The sequence below is a fragment of the Diorhabda sublineata genome, chromosome 8 (assembly GCF_026230105.1).
Source record: "Diorhabda sublineata isolate icDioSubl1.1 chromosome 8, icDioSubl1.1, whole genome shotgun sequence".
Lineage (NCBI taxonomy): Eukaryota > Metazoa > Arthropoda > Insecta > Coleoptera > Chrysomelidae > Diorhabda > Diorhabda sublineata.
In genome coordinates, this window is record NC_079481.1 from 3387655 (window position 1) to 3401977 (window position 14323).

General features: G+C 31.5%; 1 protein-coding gene across 6 annotated transcripts in view; it reads right to left on the reverse strand.

The window, feature by feature from the left end:
* The window catches only part of LOC130447493 (cytosolic purine 5'-nucleotidase), a 45424-nt gene that overhangs the window by 29263 nt on the left and 1838 nt on the right, over positions 1-14323 (reverse strand). For 3 of the 6 annotated variants that reach the window (XM_056784340.1, XM_056784341.1, XM_056784342.1), the window contains exon 1: positions 12224-12498. The exons of 1 other annotated variant lie outside the window; for it this stretch is intronic. In XM_056784340.1, coding sequence (XP_056640318.1) covers positions 12224-12432 — 209 coding nt within the window. In that variant the 5' untranslated portion in view covers positions 12433-12498. Of the gene's footprint in view, positions 1-5878; positions 6074-12223; positions 12514-14323 lie in introns of those variants that run through there. 2 more of the 6 variants (XM_056784339.1, XM_056784344.1) reach the window with 2 other exon arrangements.

Consider the following 14323-nt stretch of genomic DNA (forward strand, 5'->3'; position numbering starts at 1 on the left):
ATATTTTTGGAATTTATTGGAGTTTACTCCTTAAGAATCGATTTGCATATATAAGGTGCCCGGTATGAGAAAAATGTGAGGAGTAAAATCTATCGATGAATGACCTCGTTACGTTTTTGGTGCGCACCCTATGATGCGCAACTTTCTAATTTGTCAGTGTCAACATACTTATATTGCTGTCATTGTGAAGTTTTAATTTTCATCATTGTGTTCCGATAAAGTGAACTGAAAGTATTTCCAAATAACTATGGCAGAAAGAGGTGTAGATGATATTGCCGGAACATCTAACAAACACGTGGTTGCAAGGTACGTTATAATTCATGTATTATATGTATGAGCATGTGCAATTTGTATTTATTAAATATTTTAATAATTATCGATGTAGTTCATATAAATATATATTTGAAAACAACACATAAAATTAGATAATCAACCCAATATGAATTATCGAGATTATTGACTATTGTAAAAAGTTTAATGTAAAATATTTCGTCGATTAGTTATAATAAATGTATATGAAATGAATAAATATATATTTATATATGTATATTATTTTCATCAATTAACAAATTTACCCTTTTATACAGTATCAATCTTTTTTATGTTTACTACCGATCCCAGAGACGGATCCACCTTTTTTTAAACACTCTGTATAAATAAAGAATATTATCGCTATTTTTTACATGAATCATGAAACAATTGTGTTCACAGAACTAATTGTTAAGAGACAGATTGCAAGATTAATTTCGTGTAGTTTCTCCTGAAATAATTTTATCTCAGTTTTGAAACGTATCGATTTGATTTAGTGCAAATAACATTAATAATATTTTGATACATAAATTGATAAAAAAATAGTTATTTTCGTAACAAAATTTATTTTTTGAAATCAAATGTATGTAGGTTGTAAACAAATATAAACAGTGTTATTTTAGGAACACTTTCAAATTAAAATGGGACATATGGATTTTGTTTTCAGCTTCGACCGTGGCAATGTTTTTCACATGAAGAGATATATAAAGAATCAACTGGAAACTATTTATATTCATTAGAATAATTGTAACAAAAAAAAATATCTCGTAATTAATCGATTAAAGACGGGCAGGTCTTTTGTGAAATTTGACATTACTAGACCGTTTCGAGAATTAAAAAGTAGAAGAAATAGATAATGGTCGTATTTTGATATTTTTATTCTGTGATATAATCAAGACTAACGATTTATGAACATTATTTGCCGACTGTCTGTTACACGTCCACCTACGAGGTGGGATAAAAAAATAGTACTTCCCATGGTTAGCAATACAATTATCTCAACGTTGAATCTATGAGTGGAATAATTTCAGAGATCTTCTGTTTCTCTTGTAAATTTTGTGATTTACAATTGCTCAGTCAAATGTCTCTGAGCAAATTTGCGCTCGTACGAGATGTCTTCACTTAACACTGGAATATTCAAACGCTCGTTTGAACAAACAAGTTTCTGCACGTTTCATCTAACTTTGAGGTCAAGGACGTTGCGACTGTTCCTTGTCCTGAATTAGCTCATTTCGACTTTTAAAGCGCTTACAACACTTGCAAAAGTCACCACAAACAGTTTCAACATTTGTTTCTAGAAACAAAGCTTCGTGCGATCCCACTAAAGCGGTAATACACTGACGTTTGAACGGATTCTAACTTTTTCAATGTGTTTTTGGATTTTTTAGCTTCTGAATGATAAATTCTACTATCTTAATAAACAAAGCTAAATTGAGTTTGTAGAGGCTCTCTTTGATAAAATTGATCAGATCAAATAGGAATTTTGGCTTTGCTGGTTGGTTTCAAGTATTCAAGCATTTTTTTTTTTCGTAAATTTACCTCTAAATTTCAAGTCTTATTTGAGTTATCCGCAAAAAAATGCACTGTTAAAAAAATTAAACACGAAATTCACTTTTTGTAAGAATAATTTTGAGATGAGGAAAAATCAGAGGGAACCTTTTTTGCAGGAAATTTTTTGAGCAACATTTTTGATCCTTTCACTTTTTTCGAAATTCGGCATAGATTTCGAGTTATTCGCAAAATTCGGAATTTTGAAAATATAATCAAAAATATATCGCTTAGCGGCCAAAATTTTGATGTTAAGCATCCCGAGAACTACCTAAATACAGAAAATCAGCGACATAACCAGGGCCGGATTAAGATTTATAAGGCCCAGGGATAAAATAATGACGGGGGCCCTTTAAGGAATTCGAAAACCCGGAAAAATTCCCAAAATAATATCAATACGTTAGATTTGTGGTATCAACACATTAAAAAATACAGAATGATTTCCAAATGATGGGGCCCTCTTGGACCTGGGGCTATAGCCCCCCAAGCCCCTAGCTTAATCCGGCCCTGGACATAACTAATTTTAATCGTGGGTTTTAGCTCTAATTGGGCTGTACTCACTGGACTATAGGTATCACCTACTAGTTGAAATTTGTTATATATTCATATATATTGTTAACGTAACGGATAAAGTATAGCTACAAGGATTTAGTAATCTGACTTACGGTCATGATTATTTTTTTTATAAGGTATATTTGGTGTATTTTATTTTCTCTCGTAAAGTTTCTTGGTTGTTCCACAAATTAGACAGGATATTGAGATGTTTGGGGTGGTCACAACGTGTGGTTTTTAGACATGCCCATGCCAGCGTTCCCATCTACTTTTATTTATATTTTTTTAAGTAATCTATCTGGGTACTCCTTATCTTTCCAGTCAATTCATCTAACATACTTGGTTAACTTAATTAACTCGTTTTTTATAATACGACTTGTATATTTTTAGCTAGTTGTTTGAGCTTTCATCTAATTACCGTTTGTTTGGTAAAGGTGATTAGGTAGAGACTTATTATCCTGTAGATTGAGACTGAATTATTTGGCACTTTAAGATTCTAGTCAAACATCTGTATCAAGCGGCGAGAATTTGGTAGCGCGGTGTATAAATTCTCGAGTATAGGTATTTGTGAAACCTCTCCCCTTCTCCACTGTCTAAAAGCTAGTCAGGGGCCGCCGCTTGCACATGTTTTTTGGAATCAAACAGATTAGTATAGTCTAAGAAAACCGGTATCTATGATTAATTTAATAATTATTAGTGTATAATTGATTAACTTGTTTATTCGATATATAATATTATTCCTTTTGTTTTTTGGTGTTTTAGATTTCCATTTAGTGAAATATTTGTATAACGTATTATGTCCTTAATGACTTATACTAATATCATATTTACTAAAATAATTTGATAGTTGTTGGGATAATCCTTGTACATATGGTAAGGAAAAATGTTTAATATATTTTTTTTGATGTTTCCCATTTTTTATTAATATATTTTTCATAATGGTAATAGGAATATTTTTTTATAAAGAAACCACATCTAAATACAATACAATAAATAATACATATTCGTTAGGAGTTTTTATATTTTTAATTTTTTCTTTGAAATCCCATTTTTGATATAGTATTTGTTTTGGTATAAAATTTTTTTGGATATATTTTTCAAATAATTAGATAATGGGGTTTAAAATCAAGAACATTTACAATGAACATATCCAAATCACAGTGGAAAAACAATCTAACAGATGTGTACTTTTTCTAGACACAAAACTAATAACAACCAATGAAAACAAGATAATTCTTGACTGGTACATGAAACCCAGCAGTTCTGGGAGATATATCAACTTTAAATCAAATCACCCATACAAACTGAAGGTTAATTTAGTGCTAGGAATGAAAAACAGATTCGGCAAAAATTTCACACCCATGAAGATGCGTGTGTTCGCTGGGATGAAAACGAATAAAACATCTCTTATACCCAAAGGATACTTTTTGGTTCTATTCCAACTCTTTCTGAAAAAATTAGTGAGTAATCTGAAGGAGAAAGAAACATTAAAATTGCATAAAGTATGAGAGTATGCGAGCTGGTCCTCGGAGTCACAACTTAGGCTGCCTCTTTGAAAACACAAGACATAGTCTTAAAATAAGAAGAAGAAGAAGAAGAAGAAGAAGAAAATTGCATAAAACTGCAGAACCATAACAAACACTTTTCACTAAATTAAAACTACCAGAAGATCCCTTGTCAAAAAAATGTGATTTATGGTATTTCCTGATATACATATATAAATTTCTTCAAAATCATAAATAACATATTCAAGAAAAGGATAAACAGATACTACAATCAATTTAAAAAAAACGAAACATCAAAACATAAAACATTTTTCCTTACCACATGTACAAGGACTTTTCCAACAACTATCAAATTATTTCAATAAATATGATATTAGTATAAGTCATAAAGGACACAATACGTTATCCAAATATTTCACAAAAGTAAAATCTAAAACACCAAAAAACAAAAGAAGTAATATTACATATAAAGTGCCTTGTACTAACTGTGAAGCTGTCTACATAGGGCAAACATCTCAGTATTTAGAAAATAGACTAAGAGGTCATTAATACGATAAAAAAAATGGAACTGTGTTAACGAAGCATGAAATATCAAAAAAAAAAAAATATAAATTGGGGAAGAGGGGAAAGTACAAATTTTGTATTTTTAAAATATAATTCGTAATGCGTTCTACTACTTGAACCATAAATGTAACAAATAGCTATTTGAGTTGTTTCGGATACTCGAAACTTGGTCAAAAAATATGATTAAATCGCGAAGATTTTCTACGACTTTAGACGATTTAGGAACCAAAAATTATTAAAAAAAATAATGTCTTAATGTCCTTGACTTTATGTCTCTTCTGATTTAAAATTAGTTTCTTTTATAATTTACTAAAGACAGAAAAAAATTTGACGTGTCGTCTCCTTTTATTCAAAATATCATTTTTTGGTAAATACTAAAAGAAGCATAAAATATCAAAAGGTCTAAGAAATTAGAGAAACTTATGGAATGCTCAAATGAGGGCATGAGTGTTTTCCATTTTTTTTGGTCATATTTCCTAAAGAAGAATCAAAGAAATAAAAGTGGAAGCAAACATTTTAATTAAGACAAGAGTTTTCCAGTTTCATCCAAGCCCATCGTTTTTTCAGATATTATTCTAAATCAGAACTTTACAAATACGTCCTCGTTGATAGTAATAAAGACTGTACGATATCACATTATGAACAAATCAGAACAATATTAATTCGAGCTTATTATTCACTGTATCATATGTTCTCGTCATGATAATCGTCCAGAATCACTTCAGAATTGTAATAAGTATGATTTTTATGAAGAAAATGGCCAAAAATGTATGACCTTGAATGGTTTCCAAAGTGTAGTACCCGTTTTGTTGAATTTCCAATTACTAATCGAATATAGCAATCGAAAGTTATCGATCTAGTTGAAAACAAAAAATCAACGTGCGATTTTATGTGATTGAGAGGGATTAACATGTGTTATCATACATGATATCCACGAATCACTTCTAGATTAAGATAAATGAATCATGCCCTACAAACGGAATACTTTTCATCGATATAAATCAAGTAATATTAAAATTGACCAGCTGGAACATCACCATACAATTGTAAATATTCTACCACCGAATGTTTATCCAGCAAGTTTCGAATAAAAACTAAACATATACATTTGGGAAAACTAGTTCACGTTGATGGTACTAAAATTTTGTATTTCGATTCATGCCCTTCAAATATAATTCATATTTTGAATACAGCAAATCTGTATAATTATAGTTCGAAGAATCTTCGTTATTGGTAACATAGCACGATTTATTTTGGTTATAATAATTACATTCGGGTCAATGAGCGGTGTGTTCTAAATAATATGTGAATGTAAAAACAGTATCCTAATCTGAATTTTCGTTCGTACACGTCTATATTAAAATAACAACAATCTGTTATCGTAAAACATATATACTCACTTGTTTCTGGCATCGCCAAGGCCATAGGTACCATTAATTATCATAATTTCATTAACGCGGAAATTGTACACAAAATATATAAGTAACCGACTTGAATATGTACGTAGTTCTATATCAAGTTATCAGATATTACATTACATACGCGCATTACTCGATAACATGTACAAATGAATGAGTGGTCGCACTTGAACTATTACAAAAAACGGTGAACACTAAACGATGTAGAAGCGGAACGTGATGTTCGTTGGATGGGGATATATTTTTCCTCATAATTCAATCAACACGAGAGTGGAGAGACGAGTCACTCTCACACAAATGACTGCTTTGTGCGAAGCATTATTGGGTGAACTAGATAATTGTTTTCGAAGAAATTACTTCAATTACTTCAAGCCGCTAAAATGTGTATTTATACATATATTCATGTATATAAATGTTGGATAATATATTATGTCCTTTATGACTTATACTATATCATATTTATTGAAATAATTTTCGCTAATTGTTGGGAAACTCCTTGTACATACACAAATCCAAATATTTCGCTAAATTAAAATCGAAAACACCAAAAAACAAAAGATTATTATATATCAAGTGCCTTGTACTAATTGTGACGCTGTCTTCATAGGGCAGACAACTCAGTATTTAGAAAATAGACTAAGAGATCATCAATACGATATTAACGAACCATGAAATATCAAAAATAAAACATAAATTCAATTATAAAGATTCAAAAATGTAATACAGAGAAAAGAGAATTTTTAGAAATGGTTTACATTCATAAGAACGCTATAAAAAAGCTATAAATCATAAAAAAGACCTAAGTAAAATTTATAGTTCTATTTTGTGAATTCTAATAAAACTACAAATGATTTAATTGATTACTGCTATATATTTGAGATGTAAGGACCAAGGAAAAATTAATTTTTCTTATTAGACCAAAGTTCTAGTTTGATTTTATTCTTATTTTGATATTCATGCTGAAGGTGATCTACTGATCATTATAAATACACAAATTGTCAGTGTCAAATCATATTTTGATAAAGAAAAGTCGAATTTTTATTTATATTTCAGAAATTTTTAAAAAAAATTAATTTTGAAACAGTCCACACATTATAATTATAAAATTATAATCTGTGGACATAATTTTGAACCAGCTACACTTACCATTATTAAATTATATGAAACTAAACAAAGAATTTTAGTACAATTTTCTAAACATAAGTTTGAAAAGGATGTGATAAATTTCGTAAAAGAATATATAGTACCAAAAGTTAAATATCATATTCATTTTGAATAGAAAACTGATTAACATTCCTCTACGAAGTCGAAGAAGTTATGTATATAGAAATATCATGGTGAATAAAATCATAGCGGACTAGATGAAACAAAAAATAATATGAAATCTCGATATTATTGGAAGAACTGAAGGTAATTAATTCAACCTTACATCAAAGAATATGAAATATGCCATATAACAAAATTTCATCGGAATTTCATCTTCAATATCACTCCAACTGCTATAAAATCGTTTCAAATAATACCTTTAGACACTATTACATTAGAAAGTACTGAAGTTTTGACTATTATAGACTCTTTTTCAACTGTTTTATTGTCTCTTACCGATCTTTTGTCAAATTCTTTCATTTCCTCTGTTTTACTTGTTTCCGTCACTCCTAGGTATCCAAACTCTTGTACTCCATTGAACCGGAACTCCTTATTTTACTCTGTTGTGATTTTCAATTGGTCGTCACTTGAAAATTCGTTAACCATTTCCATATATGTACTTGATTTTATATTCGTAAGCCATATCTATTTGCTGTCTTTTCAAACAGTAAAAACATTTTCTGTAGTTCCTGTTTTGTTCTGGTTATAAGCGTTAACTCATCTGCACATGCCAGGACATTCCTTTTGCTATTATAAATCATTCCTTGGGATCGTAATCCACTATCTCCGAGAATCACCTCTAGTAGGAAATTAAATAAAACTGTTTAAGCCTTTTTTTGGTTGGAATTTTTCGGATAAGCTACCTTTTATTGTTACTCTGTTTTCGGTTTTGTTAAGTTTCATTTTCACCATCGTATCGATTTCTTAGGTATTCCAAGTTTCGCTAGAGCTTGGTACAGTTGTTTTCTTAATATTGAATCATATGCCTGTTTAAAGTTGATAAATAATAGATTCAAATTCAGTCTCTGCTAATACCTATCATTTTGTATTGTTTTACAACAAACCTTTGATCGCTAGTTTGTCCAAGTATTTGTTTAACCAGTTTCGTATGATTCTCTACTTTATATTTCCTGAGATCTTGTGTCCTTTGTTCCCGTTTTATGGAGTTTCTTCCTTTAGTATTGTCACCATCGATATGAGGTCGGAGTCAGATAGAATAAAAATAAGTAGATTAACAAACAGAAAGATGGTATCTCAGTTACAGAGGTTTATGGATTTAAAATTCACTCGTTGAATCAATTATAGAGGTACCACTCACACAAATAATTCAGTGCCAAATGTTCGGGCATCATAATGAGTTCCAGTTTTATAATTTTCTCTTATCTAGGTCCCACTTTTGTGAGATTTGTTCAGGAGTAACATAAAGGAAAAATACTTCAAGGTGTTTGGATACTCTAGAATTTGTGCAGAATACCATATAAATACAGACACTCATATTCCAATTGTGCTACCTCCGTTTAAGATATCTGTGCAAAAGAAAGAATTTTTTAATCTGAACTTATTGATAATACGAAGAATGAGGATGTACGTACGCCGGCATCGATCATTGTAGTCCTTACAAAGAAGATTTGGCTGTGCTGTTAGTTATTCGTACCTATTTCCACGCATGAATGATATTTTGCATGCTGCGACAAACATTTCTCATGTCTTCTATAGGCTTAAGATCAGGATAGCATCAGTTTAACGATACTGGAGATAATGGCGATAAAACTGCGTTTGTTAGTCCGTTTGGAAGTTTTAGATATTTGGAAATGATATAGTGAAGTGATGCTTGAAGTTAAGGCACTCTATGGATTCAGAGTTAACGATCTTAGTTAGTGTAATACTTAATCACCAAAGCCATTATCGTAATAAATAATTATAAGAACTGATAATGATTATTGGTTTGGAAATTTTTAACCATATATAATATTTAACTAGACATTTCAAATCAATAAATAAATATTTAGGTTGATCGAAGTTTAAGGATATTATCAGATCTAAGTTAAAAGAAAATATTTATTCCTGTCAATAAAATAAACTGTGCGATTGTTAAATAAGTACATTGTTAATGTGATAGAATGAGTATAATTGTGATACCGATAATGGTGAACTCGATTGACAATATTCAGTAGTTCTGTTGTCTCCAAAAAGGCGCATGTCCACATATTACGACGGTTGTCTGATAAAAATCTCTCTTTTGCAAGTAAAACTTAGATAAGGAAACAGGAAAAAGTCCCCGGGAACCAAATTTGGTAAATACGGAGGGTGGTTATCCAATTCGGAGTGCATTTCAGCTATGACGATCACCGAAGTATGATAAGATGCGTTATGCTAGTGTCGAAGCACTTTTTTTCTTCAAACTTTCTTTGAAATTTTCCCATAACTATCCCAAACAACGGCCGGCTTTATTTTTTCTTTGCCATTGCACTTCACTGTCTTTTTCTTTCAATAACATATTGAAGAATCCAGGTTTCATATACAGTTATGAATCGACGCAGAAATCTGACTCATTTTCCTTGAAACAGATCGATAAGGCCTGGAAAATGTTCAATCGCATGAACTTTTGATGAGCAAACGCGATACCCAACGGCGGCTAGTTTACACATACATAATTCTTTGGTCAGTAAATGGCAAATCCATTCTTTTGGTATCTTAATCTGACGTTATAGTTTCTCAATTACAGTCCCTGGCCAAATTATTAGACGCACTGTATTTTTATGTTTCTTAAGAGTTTTTATGCAGCAATTGTACATTTAAACTACAATATTATTAATTTTTATTTTGAAGATTTGTTGTAGACTACCTATTTGTATTTATTTTTAACATATGGCAGCACTGTGTTCACAATGTGGTACATGAACGTAAACAAGTACAAACCTGTATTAGTCGCGATCAGAATCTCGTCAGGTACGGCCGTATTTCTGTGGCTTTATGGACTGCGATTGTTTGTTTAACAGTTTATTACTATTCGGTTATTTGTTTGCAGTGTTTGAAAAAATAATTTGACTTTTTTCATTATGGGCAGAAATGGCGATCTTTCACCACGTAAAAAAGCTGAAGTGAAGGCACTTGTAAAAGCGAAAACATTTACAAATTGAGAAATTTCACGAAGATTGAAGGTTTCGAAAGCATAAAAAAGAAAATTGAGTTAGGAGAGGAATCAAGTTCAAAAAGTAGGAAAAGATGAGGTAGAAAATCCATTTTCACTTCACTGTCAAAGAGATGTTTGAAGAAAATTTGTGTAGAAAACAGATTTGCTACCACAAAAATGATAAAATCACAACTCCAGGATACTAGTGTAAACGCTAAGAAAAAAATTGAAAGAACTAGATTTTAAGGCCTGTCGCCTCGCCAGGAAGCCGAAGTTAACAGCTGCAATGAAAGCAAAGCGCCTAAAGTGGATAAGATCGATAAGATATTGAAATTTAATCAAAAATTCACACATTCATATCATTTTCAGTTAAGTAAAGCAAAGAAACATGGTAGTTTGTATATTTTTTTCTATTTTTGAAAGGTCTGCTTCAGTGACGAAAACACATTCGAAATTTTGCAGAATAAAGCTCTGTATGTGCGACGTCGTTGTGGTGAAAAGTTTCATCCTGACTATGTCGTTCCAACGGTTAAACATCCCACCAAAGTGATGATTTGGTCAGTCATCAGCGGCAAGGGTACTGGACTCAGAGAATAGTTTCCAAATGGAGAATCATTCACTTTCATGCAAGATGGAGCTCCCTGCCACACTGCTCGGTCTGTCAAAGAAGGCAGAAGAAAATATCCCTCTGTTGGATTGGCCGGGTAATAGTCCTGATAAGAATTCGATTGAAAATGTGTGGGATCTAATAAAAAGAGAAGTGGCTAAGGATATGATTACTAACAAAACCCAGCTTTTAGAAAAGATTATTCATGTGTGGAATCATCATCCTCAAATACAGGAGACAGTACAGTCTTGCATTGATAGCATGCCGGGCAGAATTAAAGCTTTGATAGCGGCTAAAGGTGGATCAACTAAATATTGAGTTTTACTTACATTATTTTCACTTTTCTGTAAAATTTAATAAACACTTGATTTTCTAAATTAATGTTGTTTTATTTATGTTGAATTGATTGGTCATTTATTAGATAACATCAAAATAAAAAACAATGCCATTTAAAATAACAAAACGGTACAATCTTGCAGTGCGTCTAATAATTTGTCGAGCTGGTACGGCCGCAATACCTCCATTGTAAGAGAGATCTTACTTTGTCGTCGAGAAAATTTAACGCATTTCAAAAACACACAATTGGAAACCATTTTCATATTATTAGTTGCAACACTCTCAATTAGGTGAGTTTCCTCAAAAGGTACAATGCTGTGAATGGTTTTTAATAAAGACCTAAGATGTTTTATGGTGTGACAACACAAAGTTTAGTAAAAATGGATTATTTAATCGACATAATTCCCATAGTTGGTCTAACGAGAATCCATATATTAGTCAGAGTTTTAATGTTTTTTGAACAATAAAACATGGTAGAATTTTGGCATGTGAATTTTATGATGAAAATTTAAATGATGAGGGATATTGCAGAAAAAGTCGTACTACCGGCGATACAGTCTCATACTTTAAGCAAATTATAATCATTAAATGAATGTTATGTAAATCAAAATAATACTTGGATGTATTTTCCCATAATAAAAATGAAAAAGAACAGGAGTATACACAGACTAAGCAACTACTCTGGTACGAACATGTGATGAGGACGGAGCATTGATGTATAAACCCTGTAAAAGACCCTCAAGGACATGGAAGGAATGAATTGAACAAAATATGGAAGAAAGTGTGGCGTACGAAATGCAGGATGCGGCGAAGAAAGCTGTATATTGTATATATGTAATATTTTGATAAAGACAGAAGTTAAGTCGAAATTTTTTATCAATCTTTAAAAAATTTAAAAAAAAACTAATTTCGAAACAGAAGAGACCTAAAATCAAGAACATTTAGAAGCATTAATATCAGCATCAAAAGTTATAAGAAATTCATATAATACATTACATCAATTTCAAAATTATTTGCCGATATAAATTTTAAATAAATTTATTCGTGAAATATAAAATATAAAAAGTACTAAATAAAAACACGCCTATTAACGTAATTAATTTACCTGTGACCTATTTCTCTTTTGAATCCGGCAGCAAAACCAGGAAAATGATATTTATAGTCGAAATCTTCCACATCACTTTCACACCTTTCCCTTTTAGAAAATGGATCGTCGATTGTCAATGTATTAGCCCTAGCCCGCATTATTTCGGGCGTTAGAAGAGGTTCTAAAGGATGGTTAACCTCAAACGCATCTTGAGATACTTCAGGCATTATAAAAAAATATATAACTCAACCTTGAGCAACTTATAAAAAAATGAACGTTCTCTTAACCACTTTCACCGAGATACTAGCAACTAATATCAGATGACCATTCAGTTTAGCAATCGAGAGGGGGTCAAAAATTTGATAAGATATAATTATTATTAATACATTTGTTTTTGTAAATGGAATAAATAAGTGAGAGAGGAGATGACGACATTTTTAAGCAATATGAATATTGCGCAACTAGTGGGGAAACTTTTCTAAGCTAATATGAAATGTTGCTGCTTCCTCTATCTAAATACGACACCATACTTTGTTAATAAATATAATCTGCGATTAGTGCAATGATTCTGCATAAAAGTGGGCTTCAAATATAAAATAATATATTTTTATATTCAAGGATGCTTCTTCACCAGAAAACAATTATTTATTTAGATATCACAGGTGATCTCGACACTAGGATAGATAGAAAAAATCGAAAAAATTAATTGGGTTTTATTGTGTTTTAACACTTTATTAACAAGTCATATAAATTGAAGGTTCGCACCATTCGACATTTTTAACCAATTTAATTCATTAATTTTGACAGAAATATGGTAATATTTTCTTAGCTTAAAAATAAATCTAAAACACACGTTTGGTACATATTGCACGCGATGTTTCGATGCCATTTCAAGACAACAAGTAAATCAACATGGACATAAAAATAGACAATACTAAAGCTTTTTCCTCATCTTAAAATTGAGAATAGTCCTGTTGATATACAAGAGTTTCATCTTAGCATAGCTTTTCTGCAAAAGTATCTTTAAATGTTCTTTAAACCTCAAGTCCACATCTAAAATTACTCCTAAGTTATTAGCAAATTGTTTTATTACCAATGTCTCACCGCGCAACTCCAATTTTAAATTTTGTTGCAAATTTTCTCTACGTCTCTGAAAACAAAACAGTAAATCTTCAGTCTTATTTGCATTCAGCTTTAGATTACGTTCAGTGGTATATTCAAGAATATTTGACAGATCTCTATTTATGTGTGTAGCTGCTGCATCTGGATCTGCAAGATCCAAATAGCGTAGAACCTGAGTGTCATCAGCACATCATTGAATGTGAGAGTGAGGGCCAATTATTGAACCCTGCGGCACACCAGATACTATTTCGCCAGCCTCAGATGAACTATGATCCGTGCGAACTCTCTGCCTTCTTCCTTTTAAGTAAGATTCAAAGAATTTACAAGATTCTTCGTCAAATTCCAGATATATCATCTTTGCACAAAGATCATGATCCAACACATCAAATTATTCAATGCTCTTATTATATTGTCAGTGATATATAATATTGCCTGCATTTAATTCAAACTTCATAAGGGACTTCACTCTTTTAGTGTATTGATCTTGGATTCTAGGTTTTGCCTGCTTGTGTTCGGCAACTTAGCCTATTGAAATCCTAGGTATTTAGTTTCTCCGTTTTCCATAGTCTGTACGATATCTCCGTTGGGAGTGGAGCTCAGGGCTAAAAATGTTCGGATTACTTCTGGGTTCTGTAGGAGGTGATAAAATTGCTTCGCTAAATCCCTGTGTACACTCGGGAATTTCTTATACCAAAAGTTTTGGATATTATCAACTACCGGTGCTTTCCAGTTGTTAGTATTTTGGATTACGTCGGTGATTTTATTTTGGATTACGTCGGTGATTTCTTTTAGTGTGAAATTATTAAACTGCATCGGAATAATATTTAATCGCATCTCTTCTACAGCTGTTATACAGTCGGCATTTCTCTTGTGGATTTTGGGAGTTAACCACAATGAGTACCAATACTTCTCCAACGTCTGTTTCGATGGCATAGGTTGATTGGTGTTGTTATTGGGCGTAGTTACAAAGTTCCTGTAAAATACTTTTTGGTTGCT